This window comes from Salmo salar, chromosome ssa02, assembly GCF_905237065.1.
Source record: "Salmo salar chromosome ssa02, Ssal_v3.1, whole genome shotgun sequence".
Taxonomy (NCBI): Eukaryota; Metazoa; Chordata; class Actinopteri; order Salmoniformes; family Salmonidae; genus Salmo; species Salmo salar.
Genome location: NC_059443.1, coordinates 52453583 through 52471479, shown reverse-complemented (window position 1 = coordinate 52471479; position 17897 = coordinate 52453583). Strand labels below are relative to the sequence as shown.

Genomic DNA, 17897 nt, shown 5'->3' with positions numbered 1-17897 from the left:
GACTGACATTCATGTCAATGGACTGTCATTTCTCTTTGCTTATTTGAGTTTGCCATAATATGGACTTGGTATTTTACCAAATAGGGCTATCTTCTGTATACCACCCCTACTTGTCACAACACAATTGATTGGCTCAAACGCATTAAGAAGGAAAGACATACCACAAATTATTTAACAAGGCACACCTGTTAATTGAAATGCATTCCAGGTGACTACCTCATGAAGCTGGTTGAGAGAATGCCAAGAGTGTGCAAAGCTAAACACACACACACACATTAGTATAAACTCAACTGTTTTAGACTGGACCACATTGTGTACACTTAGCAAGCAGTTTAGCAGTTACACTGGTGGGCCGCAGTGGCAATAAATGAATAAAACCAAAAGTATACTTGTAAGAGTTCTTGTGTTGGATAGCGCCTCTCTTTGACTCAACTACTCATCACATTTTATGCACTGCAGAGCTTGCTAGCTGTAGCTTAGGCTTTCAGTACTAGATACATTTTCTGATCCGTTGATTGGGTGGACAACATGTCAGTTCATGTCGAAAGAGCTCTGATAGGTTGGAGGACATCATCCGGAAGTTGTCATAATTACTGTGTAAGTCTATGGAAGGGGGTGAGAACCACAAGCCTCCTAGGTTTTGTATTGGAGTCAATGTACCCAGAGGAGGACGGAAACTAGCTGTCTTCCAGCTACGCTATGGAGCTACCCTACAGAGTGCTGTTGAGGCTTCTGTAGACCTTCATTGCAAAACAGTGTTTTAATACGTTATTTGGTGAAGTGAATATACAGTTGAAGTTGTAAGTTTACATACACTTAGGTTGGAGTCATTAAAACTCATTTTTCAACCACTCCACAAATTTCTTGTTAACAAACTATAGTTTTGGCAAGTCGGTTAGGACATCTACTTTGTGCATGACACAAGTCATTTTTCCAACAATTGTTTACAGACAGATTATTTCACTTATAATTCACTGTATCACAATTCCAGTGGGCCAGAAGTTTACACACACTAAGTTGACTGTGCCTTTAAACAGCTTGGACAATTCCAGAAAATGATGTCATGGCGTTAGAAGCTTCTGATAGGCTAATTGACATAATTTGAGTCAATTGGAGGTGTACCTGTGGATGTATTTCAAGGCCTACCTTCACTCAGTGCCTCTTTGCTTGACATCATAGGAAAATCAAAAGAAATCAGCCAAGACCTCAGAAAATAAATTGTAGACCTCCACAAGTCTGGTTCATCCTTGGGAGCAATTTCCAAACGCCTGAAGGTACCACGTTCATCTGTACAAACACCATGGGACCACGCAGCCGTCACACCGCTCAGGAAGGAGACACGTTCAGTCTTCTAGAGATGAACGTACTTTGAGGCGAATAGTGCAAATCAATCTCAGAACAACAGCAAAGGACCTTGTGAAGATGCTGGAGGAAACGTGTACAAAGTATCTATATCCACAGTAAAACAAGTCCTATATCGACATAACCTGAAAGGCTGCTCGGCAAGGAAGAAACCACTGCTCCAAAACCGGCATAAAAAAGCCAGACTATGGTTTGCAACTGCACATGGGGATAAAGATCGTACTTTTTGGAGAAATGTCCTCTGGTCTGATGAAACAAGAATAGAACTGTTTGGCCATAATGACCATCGTTATGTTTGGAGGAAAAAGGGGGAGGCTTGCAAGCCGAAGAAGCACGGGGTGGCAGCATCATGTTGTGGGAGTGCTTTGCTGCAGGAGGGACTGGTGCACTTCACAAAATAGATGGCATCATGAGGGAGGAAAAATATGTGGATATATTGAAGCAATATCTCAAGACATCAGTCAGGAAGTTAAAGCTTGGTCACAAATGGGTCTTCCAAATGGACAATGACCCCAAGCATACTTCCAAAGTTGTGGCAAAATTGCTTAAGGACAACAAAGTCAAGGTATTGGAGTGGCCATCACAAAGCCCTGACCTCAATCCTATAGAACATTTGTGGGCAGAACTGAAAAAGCGTGTGTGAGCGAGGAGGCCTACAAACCTGACTCGGTTACACCAGCTCAGTCAGGAGGAATGGGCCAAAATTCACCCAACTTATTGTGGGAAGCTTGTGGAAGGCTACTGTTAATGGAATTTTTATATCTTAATGATAATAATTAGCAATCAATAAGCCTTGACTAATCCCCAGGGTTTGTAAGACACTGGCTTTAGAATAATTAGGAAAGGACTCAGCTTTCTGCAAAAGGTTTGTACAAGGTTAATTCAGAGAACGTTCTGAGGTCCAAATAACAAAACATCATTATATACCAGGCTCCTCATTTACGCACACTCCTCCACACAAACCATAGTTAACCTACGCACATACATACACACAAATGTTAGATGTATGTTTCACTCCCCGGATTTCTCACAACCGTTAATCACTATCCAGCGCTGCCCGTTCCTTTCCCCCGAGATTAGAGAAACCTTGGAGATACCTCCCGGTTTTCTCCAAAGTCTCCAAGTTTCTAGGTCGGGTAAAACAGAGGTCTACTGTTCTCTTCTATCCAGCTACTAAAACACCCCTGCTTAAAACACACACACACACACACACACACACACATTTTGTCCCGGCCTTCTACTAGACCTTATGGGACTAACCTTTCAGTACATTAATTATTCATTATCCATGCTACATAACTACTAATTAATAATGGGTTATTGATTCATTTACCTTTTTATTAGATAATTCTCTTATCAGTTACCCAAAATGTTTGACCCAAGTTAAACTATTTTAAAGGCATTGCTACCAAATACAAATTGAGTGTATGTAAACTTCTGACCCACTGGGAATGTGATGAAAGAAATAAAAACTGAAATAAATAATTCTCTCTACTATTATTCTGACATTTCACATTCTTAAAATAAAGTGGTGATACTAACTGACCTAAGACAGGGAATTTTTTACTAGGAATAAATGTCAGGAATTGTGGAAAACTGAGTTTAAATGCATTTGGCTGTAAACTTCCGACTTCAACTGTATTTAGTGTATATATATAATTTTTTTTATTTTTAATTATAAATGGAAATAGTTAAACATTTTAAAAAGTTTTCAGAAATTTACTGAGGAGAATGGTCCTCCCCTTCCTCCTCTGAGGAGCCTCCACTGTTGTGTAGTGTTGTCTGTAATGTGCAGTATTGTGTGTTGTTGGGTAATGTACAGTTACAGTATATGGTATATCACTCCTCAGGCATTTAAAGCCAGACAGGAGGTGAAGCCTAGTGAAGTAGAGAGCGAGGAGTCGGACCACTCTGACATGGAGGAGGAGAATGATGAAGAGGAGAAGCTTCCGCAGTGAAAGGCAGCAGCACTTCTACGAGCAGAGCGGAGGTCAGCGAGTCCGAGGACAGAGGGAGACAGCCTCAGAAAGGTCAGAAGGTCGACAAGGGGCCTCGGGTCAAGTGAAGTTTCAGGCCCCGCCCAGTCCAAAGCTTGGCTCAGGACGACCTGCCCCTTTGGAAAGGACTGTTACAGGTAAATCCCTACATAACATTGTCTGAACAACAACTGTTAGAAATGCACTTCTGAGAACATGAATTTAGGCCGGCAAAATGTTCCAACAAATAATTTTATTCAAAAACTTTCCATATTATATGGATATTTTTATTTTATGTTGCTCCGGGTACTAAAGATGAGAAGTGCACTTTAGCTATTATGCATGTTAATAAACAAACGTATTCTATTAAAATTGGTTCCATGGCAGCTTTTCCTGATATCAAAGAACTGAACATGTACAATATGTTTTTCCCCCCAGATAGTTTATCTCATTTAAGGTTTTGTTTGTTTTCAAACCGCTGATATTTAACGAACAGCTACGTGAAGCCTGGGATAAGCGACGGTATTCTCCAAGACGAGATGTGTGTTCCAAATTGCACCATATTCCTTTTATAGTGCACTCCTTTTGACCAGGGCCGACTATGGCTCTGGTCAAAAGTAGTGCATTGCATGTGTATATATAGGGAGTAGTGTGCCATTTGGGACGTACACAAGGATTAGCCTAGATAGCGACTCAGGGTCCAAAACTAAATGGCAGAGAGCAGGTTCAAATTTTGATTCTCTTTGAGGAAAATGAAATGAGCAAAGAGAATGTGCTAGCTCAAAAGCTAAATGCTCTTCAAAGAATACCAATCAATACGGGATTGACCATAACTTTCAGTGAGTTTCAATGTTTTAATAGTGAGCTTTCGATGATTTTCTTCTCAAAATTGTTATTTCTATCAAAGGAAAAAACCCAGTCCACTTCCAAGAATGCAGTCACCCCGGCGACAGCGACTACGAGGACGATTCCGCGAAAGACGAAAAGGCAGAGGAGGACGCGGACCAACCTGAGTGTCCGTATGGCACAGACTGCTACAGGTAGGATGCACACCACAATGTAGTCAGCATTACAGGATATAAGAGACTGGTAATCGTGTCTCAAGACCATTATTGTCAGTAATGGCAAACATCAGGAAAAAAGTAGCCTAATAGCTCCTACAATTTCAACAGGAAAAGAGAATATAACCTGTTATTATAGCCAGTTCTCCCTTGTAAGAGGTATTATGACCTCAATGGAACTTTCTGGATACAGGAAGGTTAAATAAAATAATTAAGGCAGTAATCAGGACTCAAATGACAGGAGAGTGTCTGAGTGGACTCAATTTGTTGGCCTCCATTTTAACCTTGAGCAGTTGACATCAGCGACCAAAGTGCTTGAGCAACAGGAGAGGCTGACATTTTAGCCTCATTGGCATTTGACAATACTAGTAGTCCTTGGTAGTAAATCAAACAATTTTCCATGTTTTCTTTCCAGGAAAAACCCTCTTCACTGGAAGGAATACAAACACACACACCAAGTGGTATGTTAATTTATACCTGAGAGAGAAAGACATGCTAACCTCTCACCGCCCCTCAAATGTTTCTTAGGTTCCATTTTTGGTTCCTCTTCAATGCAGAATATAATCAGCCGTTCATCCATTGAATCCAACTGGTATGCAGAGCAAAGATATAAGAGAAACCTTTGATCTCAAGCAATGCTATAAAGACATTTATTGTGCAGATGCCCAACAATCTTATCTGGGCTATTGAATTCAGTTTGTTTTTATCTTTCCAGATTTAGTCAGACAGCGATATGTATGCATATCCATCCACTGTAGCACTAGTGAATACACTGTACAAACCTATAATCCACATTCCCCTCCAGAGTTTAAAGAAGCAGAAACGATTAAACCAATTGCCCTCCGTTTCTCTGATGTGACGTCAGCAGGATCTATAAACTCATTCGGAAACATTGACTTTCTGTAAGGGAGGTGTGTAACTCAATTTGTATTGCCTCTCAGCTTACAGACTCATAGTGATATTGAACATAGCTGCCATTACTAGAAACCTGGAGTAGGATGAAGTTGCCCCTAGACACTGATCTTGTGTCAGTTTAGCATTTTCCCCACTAATGGTTAAGGTAAGGATTGGGGAAGGGGATGCTAATCGTAGATCACGTGTGGGCAAGCTTTTTGTCTCGAGGGCCACATCAGGATTTAGAAATTCATTGGAGGGCCGCACAGATGTTGTTTTTTTAAACAATTTGTTTGTCAAAATCCGTTTCATTATAATTTATATTTATAATGCCCCCCCACCACCACCATCAAACCTCCTGTGGGCCATAGTTTTCCCACCCCTGTTCTAGATCATTACTAAGGGAAACTTCATCCCGGAGCGTAGGTCACAGGTTGGGTAAGCTACTTTCTAAATGTAATCCATTAGTTACTAGTTACCTGACGAGTTACTTTTGGATTACTTTCCCCTTAAAAGGCATTAGAAGAAGACTTGTGGTCGGACTCGCTCAGGTGGAACAAACTTAAACTCGCCCCTTTTTTTCAATGCTGAATTGAATGATACCTATTTGAATCCTGTTATGAGTGAATGTAATAAAATGCTGGGCTGTTTTTGTGGAACGTAGCATGTAGTATTGATAAAGACACAACCAATGTCTTGTGCTAGCGTCAATGGAATGAAACAGCACGTTAATAATACTATAAATGGCCATTAATAATTCTATACAATCCCTTCTGCAACGAGAAAGCCGGTATCATACAACAACGATGATGATGAGTTTGGGGACGATGACAGCTTCATCAATGATGAGAGCAAGGACATAAGTGAAGACTCTGACTATGAGCCACCTGACTCAGACGACAGTGGCAAGGAGGACCTCAAAAGACTCAAAGAAGCCAAGGCCTTCACAAATCTGAAATGAACTATTGGCCTGAACTTGACTAATCTCCCCTTGCCTGTTTTAAACTAAGCATGCTATTTAAGCAGGGTTGAAGTGCATTTGGGTATACCTTTTTTCCTCTTCAAACACACTTGGAATCCAGCAGGTCTAGAATCTCAAATAATATTAGTCTCCCTGTGCTGGGAAAATAGTCGCAATTTACCCCATCAGTTGCGAAGAATCAATAATGGGATTCTTGACTGATTTTAAATTGTTTGTGTATGATGATGTCATATTGCTGACTTTACCTTTTTTAAAGTAGTTTAATTTATGTGTAATACTTTCTTGGATAGTAATTCATCACTAGCATTTTTGAGGTGTAGGTATTCTTGATTATTGGTTTGTTTGATTAGTATGGACAAGCAGCTAAAAAAATTATCGGTGCCTTCAGAAAGTTTTCACACCCCTTGATTTTTTTCAATTTTTTTTGTTATAAAGTGCAATTAAATTGTCATTTTTTTTGGTCAACTATCTACACAAAATGTTTTGTAATTTCAAAGAAAAATGCCAGGTGTCCTATTTATTAAGGAAAGTAATCATTAAATGTTAAACACCTTTGGGTGTGAATTGTTTTGGGTAAGAGCTTTGCACACCAGTATTGTGCAATATTAGCCCATGATTCTTAAAAAAATTATTCAAGCTCTGTCAAGTTGGTTGTTGATCATTGTTTGTTGGAAAGCAGACTGAACCAGGTTTTCCTCTAGGATTTTGCCTGTGCTTAGCTCTGTTCTCTTTATTTTTATCCTGAAAAGCTCCCTAGTCCTTGTAGACGATAAGCATATCCAAAATGTGATGCAGCCACCACCATGCTTGAAAATACAAGGAGTGGTACTCTGTGATGTGTTGAATTTGCCCCAAACATAACAATTTGTATTCAGGACAAAAGTTTTTTTTCTTTGCCACATTATTCACAGTATTACTTTAATGTCTTTTTGCAAACAGGATGCATGTTTTGTATTCCATACAGGCTTCCTCGTCATTTAGGTTAGTATTATCAAGTAACTACACTGTCTTAATGGCCTCATGGTGAAATCCCTGAGTGGTTTCCTTCCTCTCCAGCAACTGACTTAGGAAAGACGCATGTGTCTCCCTAGTGACTGGGGTATATTGATACATCATCCAAAACCTAATGAATAACTTCACCATGCTCAATATTCAACATCTGCTTTTTTTTATTTTTACTCATTTACCAATCAGTGACCTTCTTTGCGAGGAATTGAGAAACCTCCCTGGTCTTTGTGGTTGAATCTGTGCTTGAATTTCACAACTGAGGTACGTTACAGATGATTACATATGTGAGACGGGCTAGTCATTCAAAAATCACGTTAACCGCTATTATTGCAGACAGTGAGTCCATACAGTTTATGTGATTTGCTAAGCAAATATTTCCTCCTGAACTTATTTACGCTTGCTATCACAAAGCGGTTGAATACTTATTGACTCAAGCCATTCCAGCCATTTTTGTTTTCATTTGTAAAACATTCTTAAAAACCCACTTTGACATTATGGGGTATTGTGTGTAGATCAGTGACACAAAATGTAGTTCTTTAATCCATTTTTAAATTCAGGCTGTAACACAACAAAATGTGGAGGAAGTCCAAGGGATGTGAATACTTTCTGAAGGCATTATAAATAATGTATCATACCAGTAGTTATGTGTTTAATTTACAGTAGTTTGTCATGATTTGTATGCTCGATGCCAGTATCATGTTTTTCTACAGTAAATATGCTTTTATAGAACAATATTCATTGTCTGTCTCAATGTAGAAAGATTTGTAAAAATACACAAGATGGGAATGCAGTTGTACATGAGTTTGAACATCTTTGTTGTATGCTGACCGATGATCCCTCACTTGGTTCTTAACCTGACACATTCACTTCCTTATTCATGGTTCCAATTACATGATCACCTCTGGGCTCATGAGAACCCAGAATGTAATCGTGTTTAATTATACATGGGGTTTCTTTTGAGAGCTAATTTATTTATTTTCTCGTCCAGTTTGACCACTCATTTTGTGATCCAATTCACATGCATTCATAAACAAAACAGCCTGACGGCCTCGTGTTTTTCATCCGGGTAGCGGTTTTAATAACATCTCCCTCACAATTCACCCTCTTTTGTGGACAGCGTAACAAAAACAGGTCAACACAGCTCCATACATTGTAAAAAATATATTCTTAAATGTTCAGAAGGTGAAAATACTGAAATGATCCTTCATGGCATGTTCTCTTTTCACATTTTCTGGAACCTGCTGGAAAAACATACACAATGTGGAGGCAGGCTGTTGGATTTCTATGACTAATTTGAGCCTAGAAGTGGTAAGGGTTCTGACTTGAATTACTGCGAATGCCAAGCGCATGTCTCAAACAAGTACAAGCTAACTGGAGAAGACCCTCCTGTTGGTCTCGTAGCATAACAAGCAAGGCAACAACAAAAAATAATTATGCTATTACAAATGTAAGAGCCCCCATGTATGGCGCTATCATATGAAAACGTTAACAGCAATTTTGTAAAAGAGAAAGAAAAACTTGTAGGTAACAAAAGTGACATGCTTTCCGTAATTGATTTACTCCTAAAATATCGTTTTGATTAAACCTAATGGTTTATAGTTATCGTCATCCTTGAGATCCCAAAAGGTAGCAGCGAGAACTCAAAAGTTGCCTAAGGAATTTCAACGCCAATATGAACCTGGTGGTTTGAAGACTTCAAATCACCTTTTTATTTCGCCCTCTACTTGAACAGATTATCATTAGGGAATTTCTTTCTGCCATTTATTTGACATTACAGATTAAAACTGAGGTGAACTTAATTGATAGCGAGAGAAGCAGCGACGACATCACCAAATATCCTCCCATGCTTTTGAAGCTGATCTGGGACCAGCACCAACTTGGAGTGGTTATTTCCCCCCCAATCTCACTCCTATCACATGCTAGGCTTTACAGTGTGACCCCTCCGATAGCCATTGTCATATCAAATTGTATTTGTCACATGCGCCGAATACAACGAGTGTAGACTTTACAGTGAAATGTTTACTTGGTATTATGCCAATTTGGTAGCTGGCTTGGTAGACTGATACTTTAATTATGGGATTGTGTTATTTATTAATGGTGCTCCACTACACTGTATTCTCCACTTGGTCTTATGATTACCTGCACTAAGAGCACTGTCGTGTAGGTGCTGGTGGGGAATGGCATGTTAGAAAATGTCAAAGTAAAGTAATGTGTCTGGATTTGTGAATGGAATGTTACTCTCAAAACACATGATTGAATATGTATGGTAAATAAAGTGTCAAACAAGAAAGCATCTCTTAATTAATTTATCCATCTTGATTAATTTATCCATCCTGATCTATCCTAACTCTTAATTGTCTAGCTAGCCCCATAGCACAATAGATTTCTTTGATTCGATAAATCTGCTAGTTTCGGTTGGATTATATTTATATTAAAAGAAGAATAAGAGCACTCTTATTATTATTTAAAAACGATGTTGTATATTTCATATACAAATGTGTATTATAAAACACTACAAACTGATCAATTATTTATTGTAAGACATAGAGACTTGAAATAACCTGTTTGTTTAGTAACCTCCAGGATTACATCAAATCAATCCTCTATGAATAAATACAGGCAAAATCCTTTCAAAGTCTAATGCCCTCCTCGTGAGTAATTCCACATTGTGAAGAAGTTCTAATTCCATTAAACGTTCAAGTTTTTTCAAAATGGCCTCCATGGTATAGTAGCAGTGACAATGTGAGGCATTGTGCCAGTATGAACTAAGTTATGAACTTGGCAGGACATTGTCACTCTGTGTTAGGGCTGCACAATTAATACAATTCACATCAAAATTCTTCCCACATACAAAGCCCTGCCCCCTGTCACTCGGAACAGTGCAGTTCTTCCTCCTCGCTGTTAGATTCACTCTAAGGTTGCATGCTGTTCTGTTAGGTCAAATGCACGCAAAGCATTGTTCCAAACAAGAACAATGCTGCTTTCCACTTTGCTTCTTAATATAAATAATTTTATTTTATTTATATAATTCACCAAGTGTTTTGATCTACTGTATATCGCAAGTCAAATTGCAATCGCAATATTTGGTCAGAAAAATCCCTGTTAAGATTTTTTGCCTTGATCATGCAGCCCTACTCTGTGTCAGCAGTCTGGACCTCTTGTCCATCGCCAAACCGTTCCCTTGACTCAATCTTATATCTCACCCTTTTGGATCTTAAAAAGCGGGAGAAGTGTGCAACATCCCAGAATCCACTTGGTCTACTGCTGGTTCTACCTTTCGATAGAGATGATCATCTCAGGATCAGGCCTTTATCTCAGGCGTGTGCGCTCAACATCCTCTGTCACACGTAAAGACGAGGTGTGCTCATCCACCGTCTTTCCCGCTGCACATTTGACAGACTTCCAGCGCAGCCTGGTCACTGTCTGCATGCACTTGGCGTTGTTGCGGACGCTCACGAAGCACAGCGTGTTGATGACCCCGTTGCTCATGGCGACGCACTCGATAATGTAGAAGGCCACCAGGGAGTTCCTGTCCCTGGAGATCAGGGTGGGGTGGAAGTCCCGTACCAGTGTGAAGCCGTAGTACGGTGCCCAGCAGAGCACGTAGGCAGCCAGCACCAGAATCAGCACCACCACCATCCTCCGCCGTCTGTGCAGCCGCTTCCGGATCTGCTCTGTCTGGAAGCCAGGCACGCTCTTGAACCACAGCTCCCGCAAGATCCTGGCGTAGCACACGGCCATGATGGCCACGGGCCCGGCGAACTCCAGGGCGAAGATGAAGAGGAAGTAGGAGCGGTAGTAGAGCTGGTGGTCCACAGGCCAGATCTGGGCGCAGAAGGTCTTGTGGCTCTGACTGGAGATGCGTGGGTATGTGGTCTCGGAAGCAAAGTAGGCAGAGGGGATGGAGATGACTAGGGGTACGATCCACACGCCCAGGATCAGGCTGTAGGCCGTCTGGTACTTCATGCGAGGCTTCATAGGGTGGACGATGGCCATGTACCTGGGAACACAAGGAAAAGACAGACAATGCAAAGAAACCAGTTGGAGGGTTTGAGTTATGAGTGTCAAGGTGTTTTATGTCAAGCTTTATATGCCAGGGAGTTGGAAAGACCAAGGGATCTCTCTGAGGTTATTGAATGTTCTTGGAAGTTCTTGGACGATCTTGGAAAATCTGTCACAATGTGGAAGAACTTAATTGTTGGGACTGTTAACTAGGGTAAATTTATTAATATCCAGAACCTGAAGTTATACTATGGAGCTTACCGTCTCTTGGCTTCCTAGCAAACTCTGCACATGGCAATAATGGGGAATTTGGAAATGCTTTAGCATCTTGGGATGACGGGAGATTAGCCATCTTGATAAATAGCTATTTTTACATAGTTGGGCATGTCAGCAATGATTTATGGGAGCACGTAGCCTTGTCCAAGTAACTTCCTCCCATATGATCCTAAAAGGGCAGTGTGATAGGACTAACTAAAAGCAGGTGATGGATTTTCGGTGGGCAACCCATTGGTGTTGCTCAATTGCTCTTACTTCACTGGGAATGTTATGTTACCACAGAACATGGCTATCTGTCATTGTTATAAAACAAATACTTTGCTATATCATATCTTAGTTACCCTGGATAAAGATGTATATTCCTATTCGTGCATTAAATGTGCTTTCTGTGATGACAGTAAGGTGATTTTCTTATCTAGGTTAAGTTTGTGGAACCTTCTTTTGGTCATGATTAATCTGACTTCATTATTTTGGAGGGAACTTAACAGCATGATGGCACTTGCAAAACTTCATTTCGACTGGCTTTTGGTCTAGTTTGGAGTGAAATGAAAATAAGTAAATTGATGTGATGAAAGCAGATTAACTGTCACACTCATGTTCAAAGGTTTTCAGCCTATGTTTGCTTGCATGTATCGTGAGCAGTAACAGGACCCAGAACAGCTTCTTCCCCCAAGCCAGAAGACTGCTAAATAGTTAAATAGTTAACCAAATAGCTAGCAGGCCTATCTGCATTGACCTTTTTTTGCACTAACCTTTTTGACTCATCACATACGCTGATGCTACCATTTTATTATCTGTCACTTTATTCCTAGTTATATGTACATGTACATAAGGAAAGGATTCAGACCCCTTACCTTTTTCCACATGTTATTCTAAAATTTATTAAATCAATTGTTTCCCTCATCAATCTACATACAATACCCCATAATGACAAAGCGAGGACAAGTTTTTAGAAATGTTTGCTAATTTATTAAAGCTAAAAAACAGAAATAACCTATTTACATAAGTATTCAGACCCTTTGCTATGAGACTTGAAATTGAGCTCAGGTGCATCCTGTTTCCATTGATCATCCTTGAGATGTTTCTAGAACTTGATTGGAGTCCACCTGTGGTAAATTCAAATTTGGAAAGGCACACGCATGTCATGATTTGGAAAGGCACACACATGTCTATATACAGTAAGGTCCCACAGTTGACAGTGCATGTCAGAGCAAAAACCAAGCCATGATGTCTGAGACAGGATTGTGTCGAGGCACAGATCTAGGGAAGGGTACCAAAAAATGTCTGCAGCATTGAAGGTCCTCAAGAACACAGTGGCCTCCATCTTCTTCAATGGAAGAAGTTTGGAACCACCAAGACTCTTTCTAGAGCTGGCTGCCTGGTCAAACTGAGCAATCAGGGAGAAGGGCCTTGGTCAGGGAAGTGACCAAGAGCCCGATGGTCACTCTGACAGAGCTCCAGAGTTCCTCTGTGGAGTTAGGAGAACCTTCCAGAAGGACAACCATCTCTGCAGCAATCCACCAATCAAGCCTAAAGACTCAGACAATGAGAAACACAATTCTCTGGTCTGATGAAACCAAGATTTAACTCCTTGGCCTAAATGCCAAGTGTCACATCTGGAGGAAACCTGGCACCATCCCTATGGTGAAGCATGGTGGTGGCAGCATCATGCTGTGGGGATGTTTTTTAGCAGCAGGGACTGGGAGACTAGTCATGATCGAGGGGAAGAGGAACGGAGCAAAGTACAGAGAGATCCTTGATGGAAACCTGCTCCAGAGCACTCAGGAACTCAGACTGGTGTGAAGGTTCAACTTCCAACAGGACAACGACCCTAAGCACACAGCCAAGACAATGCAGGAGTGGCTTCGGGACAAGTCTTTGAATGTCCTTGAGTGGCCCAGCCAGAGCCTGGACTTGAACCCGATCGAACATCTCTGGAGAGACCTGAAAATAGCTATGCAGCGACGCTCCCCATCCAACATGACAGAGCTTGAGAGGATCTGCAGAAAATAATGGGAGAAACTCCCCAAATACAGGTGTGCCAAGCTTGTAGCGTCATACCCAAAAGGACTCGAGGCTGTAATCACTGCCAAAGGTGCTTCAACAAGGTACTGAGTAAAGGGTCTGAATACTCATGTAAATGTGATATTTCATAAATGTTTTATACGTTTGCAAAAATGTCACAAAAACCTGTTTGCGCTTTTTCATTATGGGGTATTGTGTGTAGATTGATGAGGGAAAACATTTTTTAATCCATTTTAGAATAAGGCTGTAACATAACAAAATGTGGAAAAAGTCAAGGGGTCTAAATACTTCCCAAATGCACTTTATCTACATCAATTACCTCGTACCCCTGCACATCGACTCGGTACTGGTACCCATATAGCCAAGCTATCGTTACTCTTGTATATTATTGCTTTTATTATTACATGTTTTACTTTTCTATTATTCCTCTGTTTTCCATCTCTCTGCATTGCTTGGAAGTGCCCATAAGTAAGGGAAAGGGGGATACCTAGTCAGTAGTCCAACTGAATGCCTTCGACAAAGCATGTGACATACAAGGTTTGATTTGATGTTGCACGCATGTATTTTTACGTAAACAGTTTACAACCACCTAAAAAATAGGACTCTCATTGCCATGCACACATCACGCATACACACATAGAGAGGCTCATGAGGGAGCACAAACATGGCAAATATCATCCTGTCACACCCACGGTTGAAGATGAGCACCGCTGCACACATCAGTGTTGACCTGAGGATATGAGAGCACTGAACATGTGTGTGGGTTGACTTTGTAACTATTCAGGGTTACAACATAGGATATGTTGTTATTATTAATAATAATAATAATTGATTGCATTTACATATTTCCATATGCTCAAAGTGCATATATACTGTCTTATTACATGTTGCTAGGAAAGTAGGTAAAATATGTGCGTCACCTGAGATGTTTATAGCTGTACATTATAGGTTTTATGAGAAATATAAAAAGCTCACAACGAGGAGATATGGACTTGAAATTGACAGCAACAAAAAATCAGATGAAGATTTAGTTGACAGAATGGTATTGGTGGGATTAATTTTCTGTTGTGTGAATATGGATAAACTGTTTGCTATGTTCTGTGACGGAGAGGGATGAACCTGCAACCGCCTCACCCACCTGTCCACTGCGATTGCCAGCAGCGCGTTGGTGGACACATACAGGGACACCGTGCGTAAATAGTTGATTGAGGCGCACAGGACAAGCCCATGGTCCCATGACAGCTGCTTCACCACATAGTAATCCAACAGAAACGGACAGCACACTACAGCCACCAGAATATCCGACACGGCCAAGTTAGCAATGAGGAGATTGGTGAGGTTACGGAGTTTTTTGTAGCGCGCCAGAGAGGCAATGAACAGACAGTTGCCAATGCCACAGACTAATATGATACAGACCAGGACCATGGCTATGACAATGGTGGCCACAAAAAACGCACAGCCCTGCGTTGTATCGGGTATCTCCTCCCGTGGAACTCCATAGTCCAGTTCGTAGCTGGCACTGAAAGAGTCAGGACAATTCTCCGGCAGGTCTTGCGTCATGGAGAAGCTGCTGTTATTGTGACATTCACCCATGTTGGATTAACATATTCAACCAAGGTTAACTGCAAGGCAAATCACAACGATGTTATTTTGGTTTAATAAAAACAAATGTGAAATTCAATTGGTTTGCATTCTAGCCTGCCTACATAAGGGGAAAATGTCAGTAAAATTACGATTCAATCATAAACACCAACTAAACCTTTAGGGTAATTTATGTTTCCCCAGGAGATATGCCCTATATGCTAAAATTATAACTACATCCATAATTTACACATAATGACATTTTCTAACTTTGCAGTAAAAAAGTAGGAAGAAAATGATGCCTTGGTTTGGATTTTAATACCGCTTCCATTCACTGCCCCCCTTTGAATGTGTGTAGAAAGTTTAGCCTAGAGATCTTACAATGACATAGTGGCACAACATTTTAGGTGGCACAGTATTTTAACATCAGTGATATAATAAATCCGTTGCAAGGGAGAACATGATGATGTGCAACATAACATTTCTCAGATGTTGAGGAAAGCAAATTTGGATGGACTGACATTTTAAAGACCACACAATCGTTTGTTCCTTAATTTGCTTGAGTTTTAAACCACGAGGTAGGCCGATGCTGTGCTCCTTGTGTCAGACGGAATCAAAATGTTTTAGAGTGATCCCAATTCCAATGTATCTAAATTAGGTTACCAGTTGCTTTTCCATATTTATTTCACCATAATCGATCTGAATACGGAAAAAAGTATTTGCAGACTAAATTACTTAAAATACGTTTTGTTATTTACATAAAGTAGCCTATTTGATCCGTTCAAATGATATGTTCAAACTTTGAGCGTCAACAAAACTGTGAAAGTGCTAAAATAGTTGAGACAGGAGAAATATTCTATCAGACTTACCAAAACTCCAGCTAGAAGTGACTTTTCTTTTCATATTAAAGCACCGCGTATTCTATGGAAAAATACAATTGAGGCAGCGCAGATGCGCTCTTTCCATTCCTACAAGGAGAATGGTCTCAAACTGGAATCGGCGGTTGGGTATCTTCTCCGTTGTTGTCGATTGTAACCCTCCTTGCCCCCTCTAGTGGCAATGACATGCTATTCAGTCAGTGCGCGCACCAGTGTCAACTCCACTCTCCAACCACCGTGCACTGAGTGTACAAAACATTAGCAACACCGTCCAATTATTGGGTTGCACCCCTAGACGTTTTCACTTCACAATAACAGCACTTACAGTTGACCGGGGCAGGTCTAGCAGAGCAGAAATTTGACCAACAGACTTGTTGGAAAGGTGCCATCCTATGACGGTGCCACGTTGAAAGTCATCGAGTTCTTCAGTATGGTTTATTCTACTGCCAATGTTCGTTTATAAAGATTGCATGGCTGTATGCCCGATTTTATACGCCTTTCAATAAACGGGTGTGGCAGAAATAGCCGGATCCACTCATTTCAATGGATGTCCACATACTTGTGAATATATAGGGTGTCCTTGTCCTCTCCTAGGTTGATTTAGGGGGCATCTTATAGAAAAAAATTAAATAAATAATTTAAATCAGTCATAACCATAGTAAGTCACACAATTAGACATCAAAATCACTCAATCATCCTAACATAATACAACATGCAATGGTCTTATTTAGCAAATAAGTGTTCAATTTCAACTTAACCATGATCATATATGTAATTTGTGTCTTTTCAGGTCTTAAGGTAAGTAAAACTGTATGAGCTAATACACTTTGTCATTACCACCACATTCTGTCCTTACCATTACAGTCCTTTATGTGCTGGTAATGAGGTGCGGTGGGAATGACATTTTTATAGTATTTGGTCATAAATAGCAGGGATTCTAGCATACTAACTCCAGTTGAACAGCTAGCATACAATGTATCCCAAATACACATAATTAAAACATACTTTCTAAAATCTAACATAATTTGATGAAATTATAGCCAATTTGCTAATGACATACAATAAAAATATTATCTCAAGTAATATTTACCTTTATTTTTCAATAATTTCCTGGCATCAAAATTGGAATTCCCCTCCATGACATCCATGTGCTCCACTGTCACTATTCCTATCCAGGGTAGCCAAGTACACAAACTTTTGAAAAAAGGTTATTATCATGTAATTTGCTTGTCTTGGTGATAATAACACAACACTTAGAAAGGACTGTGTTTTGTATTAAAAAAGTATCAAATGGCTTATGCACATCTAATATGTATATAGTTTCCATTTACTATACTTTTTCTTTTAAACTGGTGCATGAAATATTTTGTATTTATCAAGACTTTTGCATGTGTAATACATAGAAGAATGTCAAAAGTATGTGTGTGAGACAGGACAAAAACAGTGCAAAACAGTTGAAATCCAGACATGAAATGCTTTAGAAAATGACATTTTAGAAACATTTTGAAAGCTTAAAAATAAAGGTTACGGTTATTTTAGTCTGTACTAAATGGATGTACAGTCATTAAAAAAAAAAACGAAATTAACATTTTATCTTAAAAATCTAACCCTGAGACACAGGTATTTGCTAAATCACCCATTATATAATTGTATTAAATGGCATTTACTCATCTCGAAAGCGCGTTCAAATAACTACAAAATACTAGTTTTTTGGTGTGTATTATGACCTTGGAAATAGTATATGGCAATGGAGCAGGCTACGGTTTAACAGGAACTGTCTTCAACCATATGTTTAATCAACCTTCTTGATGTGTTCACACAAGTGATACTTCTATCTGTAAGTGAAAACAGC

General features: G+C 39.9%; 1 protein-coding gene and 1 long non-coding RNA gene across 5 annotated transcripts in view; one reads left to right on the top strand and one right to left on the bottom strand.

Annotated features, from left to right (window-relative positions):
• Positions 1-8017, top strand: part of LOC106586040 (uncharacterized) — a 32225-nt gene extending 24208 nt beyond the window's left edge. For all 4 annotated transcript variants that reach the window (XR_006761421.1, XR_006761416.1, XR_006761419.1 and 1 more), the window contains 3 exons: positions 3213-3496; positions 4246-4378; positions 4815-8017. This is a non-coding gene — a long non-coding RNA (uncharacterized lncRNA). The remainder of the gene's footprint in view (positions 1-3212; positions 3497-4245; positions 4379-4814) is intronic.
• Positions 8018-8148: 131 nt separating this feature from the next.
• On the bottom strand, positions 8149-16383 carry LOC106586024 (prokineticin receptor 1). The gene is made up of 3 exons (XM_014172817.2): positions 16037-16383; positions 14725-15208; positions 8149-11283 (listed from the first exon to the last, which is right to left on the bottom strand). Exons 2-3 carry the CDS (start codon positions 15177-15179, stop codon positions 10593-10595), a joined length of 1146 nt encoding a protein of 381 aa, XP_014028292.1. The 5' UTR covers positions 15180-15208; positions 16037-16383; the 3' UTR covers positions 8149-10592.
• Between the last annotated feature and the right edge of the window lie 1514 nt (positions 16384-17897).

Excerpts from the sequence above, each read along its gene's own strand:
- LOC106586024 (XM_014172817.2), bottom strand. The coding sequence starts at position 15,179 with ATGGGTGAATGTCACAATAACAGCAGCTTCTCCATGACGCAAGACCTG. Across the intron at positions 11,284-14,724 it reads CTGGCAATCGCAGTGGACAG|GTACATGGCCATCGTCCACC; the intron begins GTGGGTGAGGCG and ends TTGTGTTCCCAG.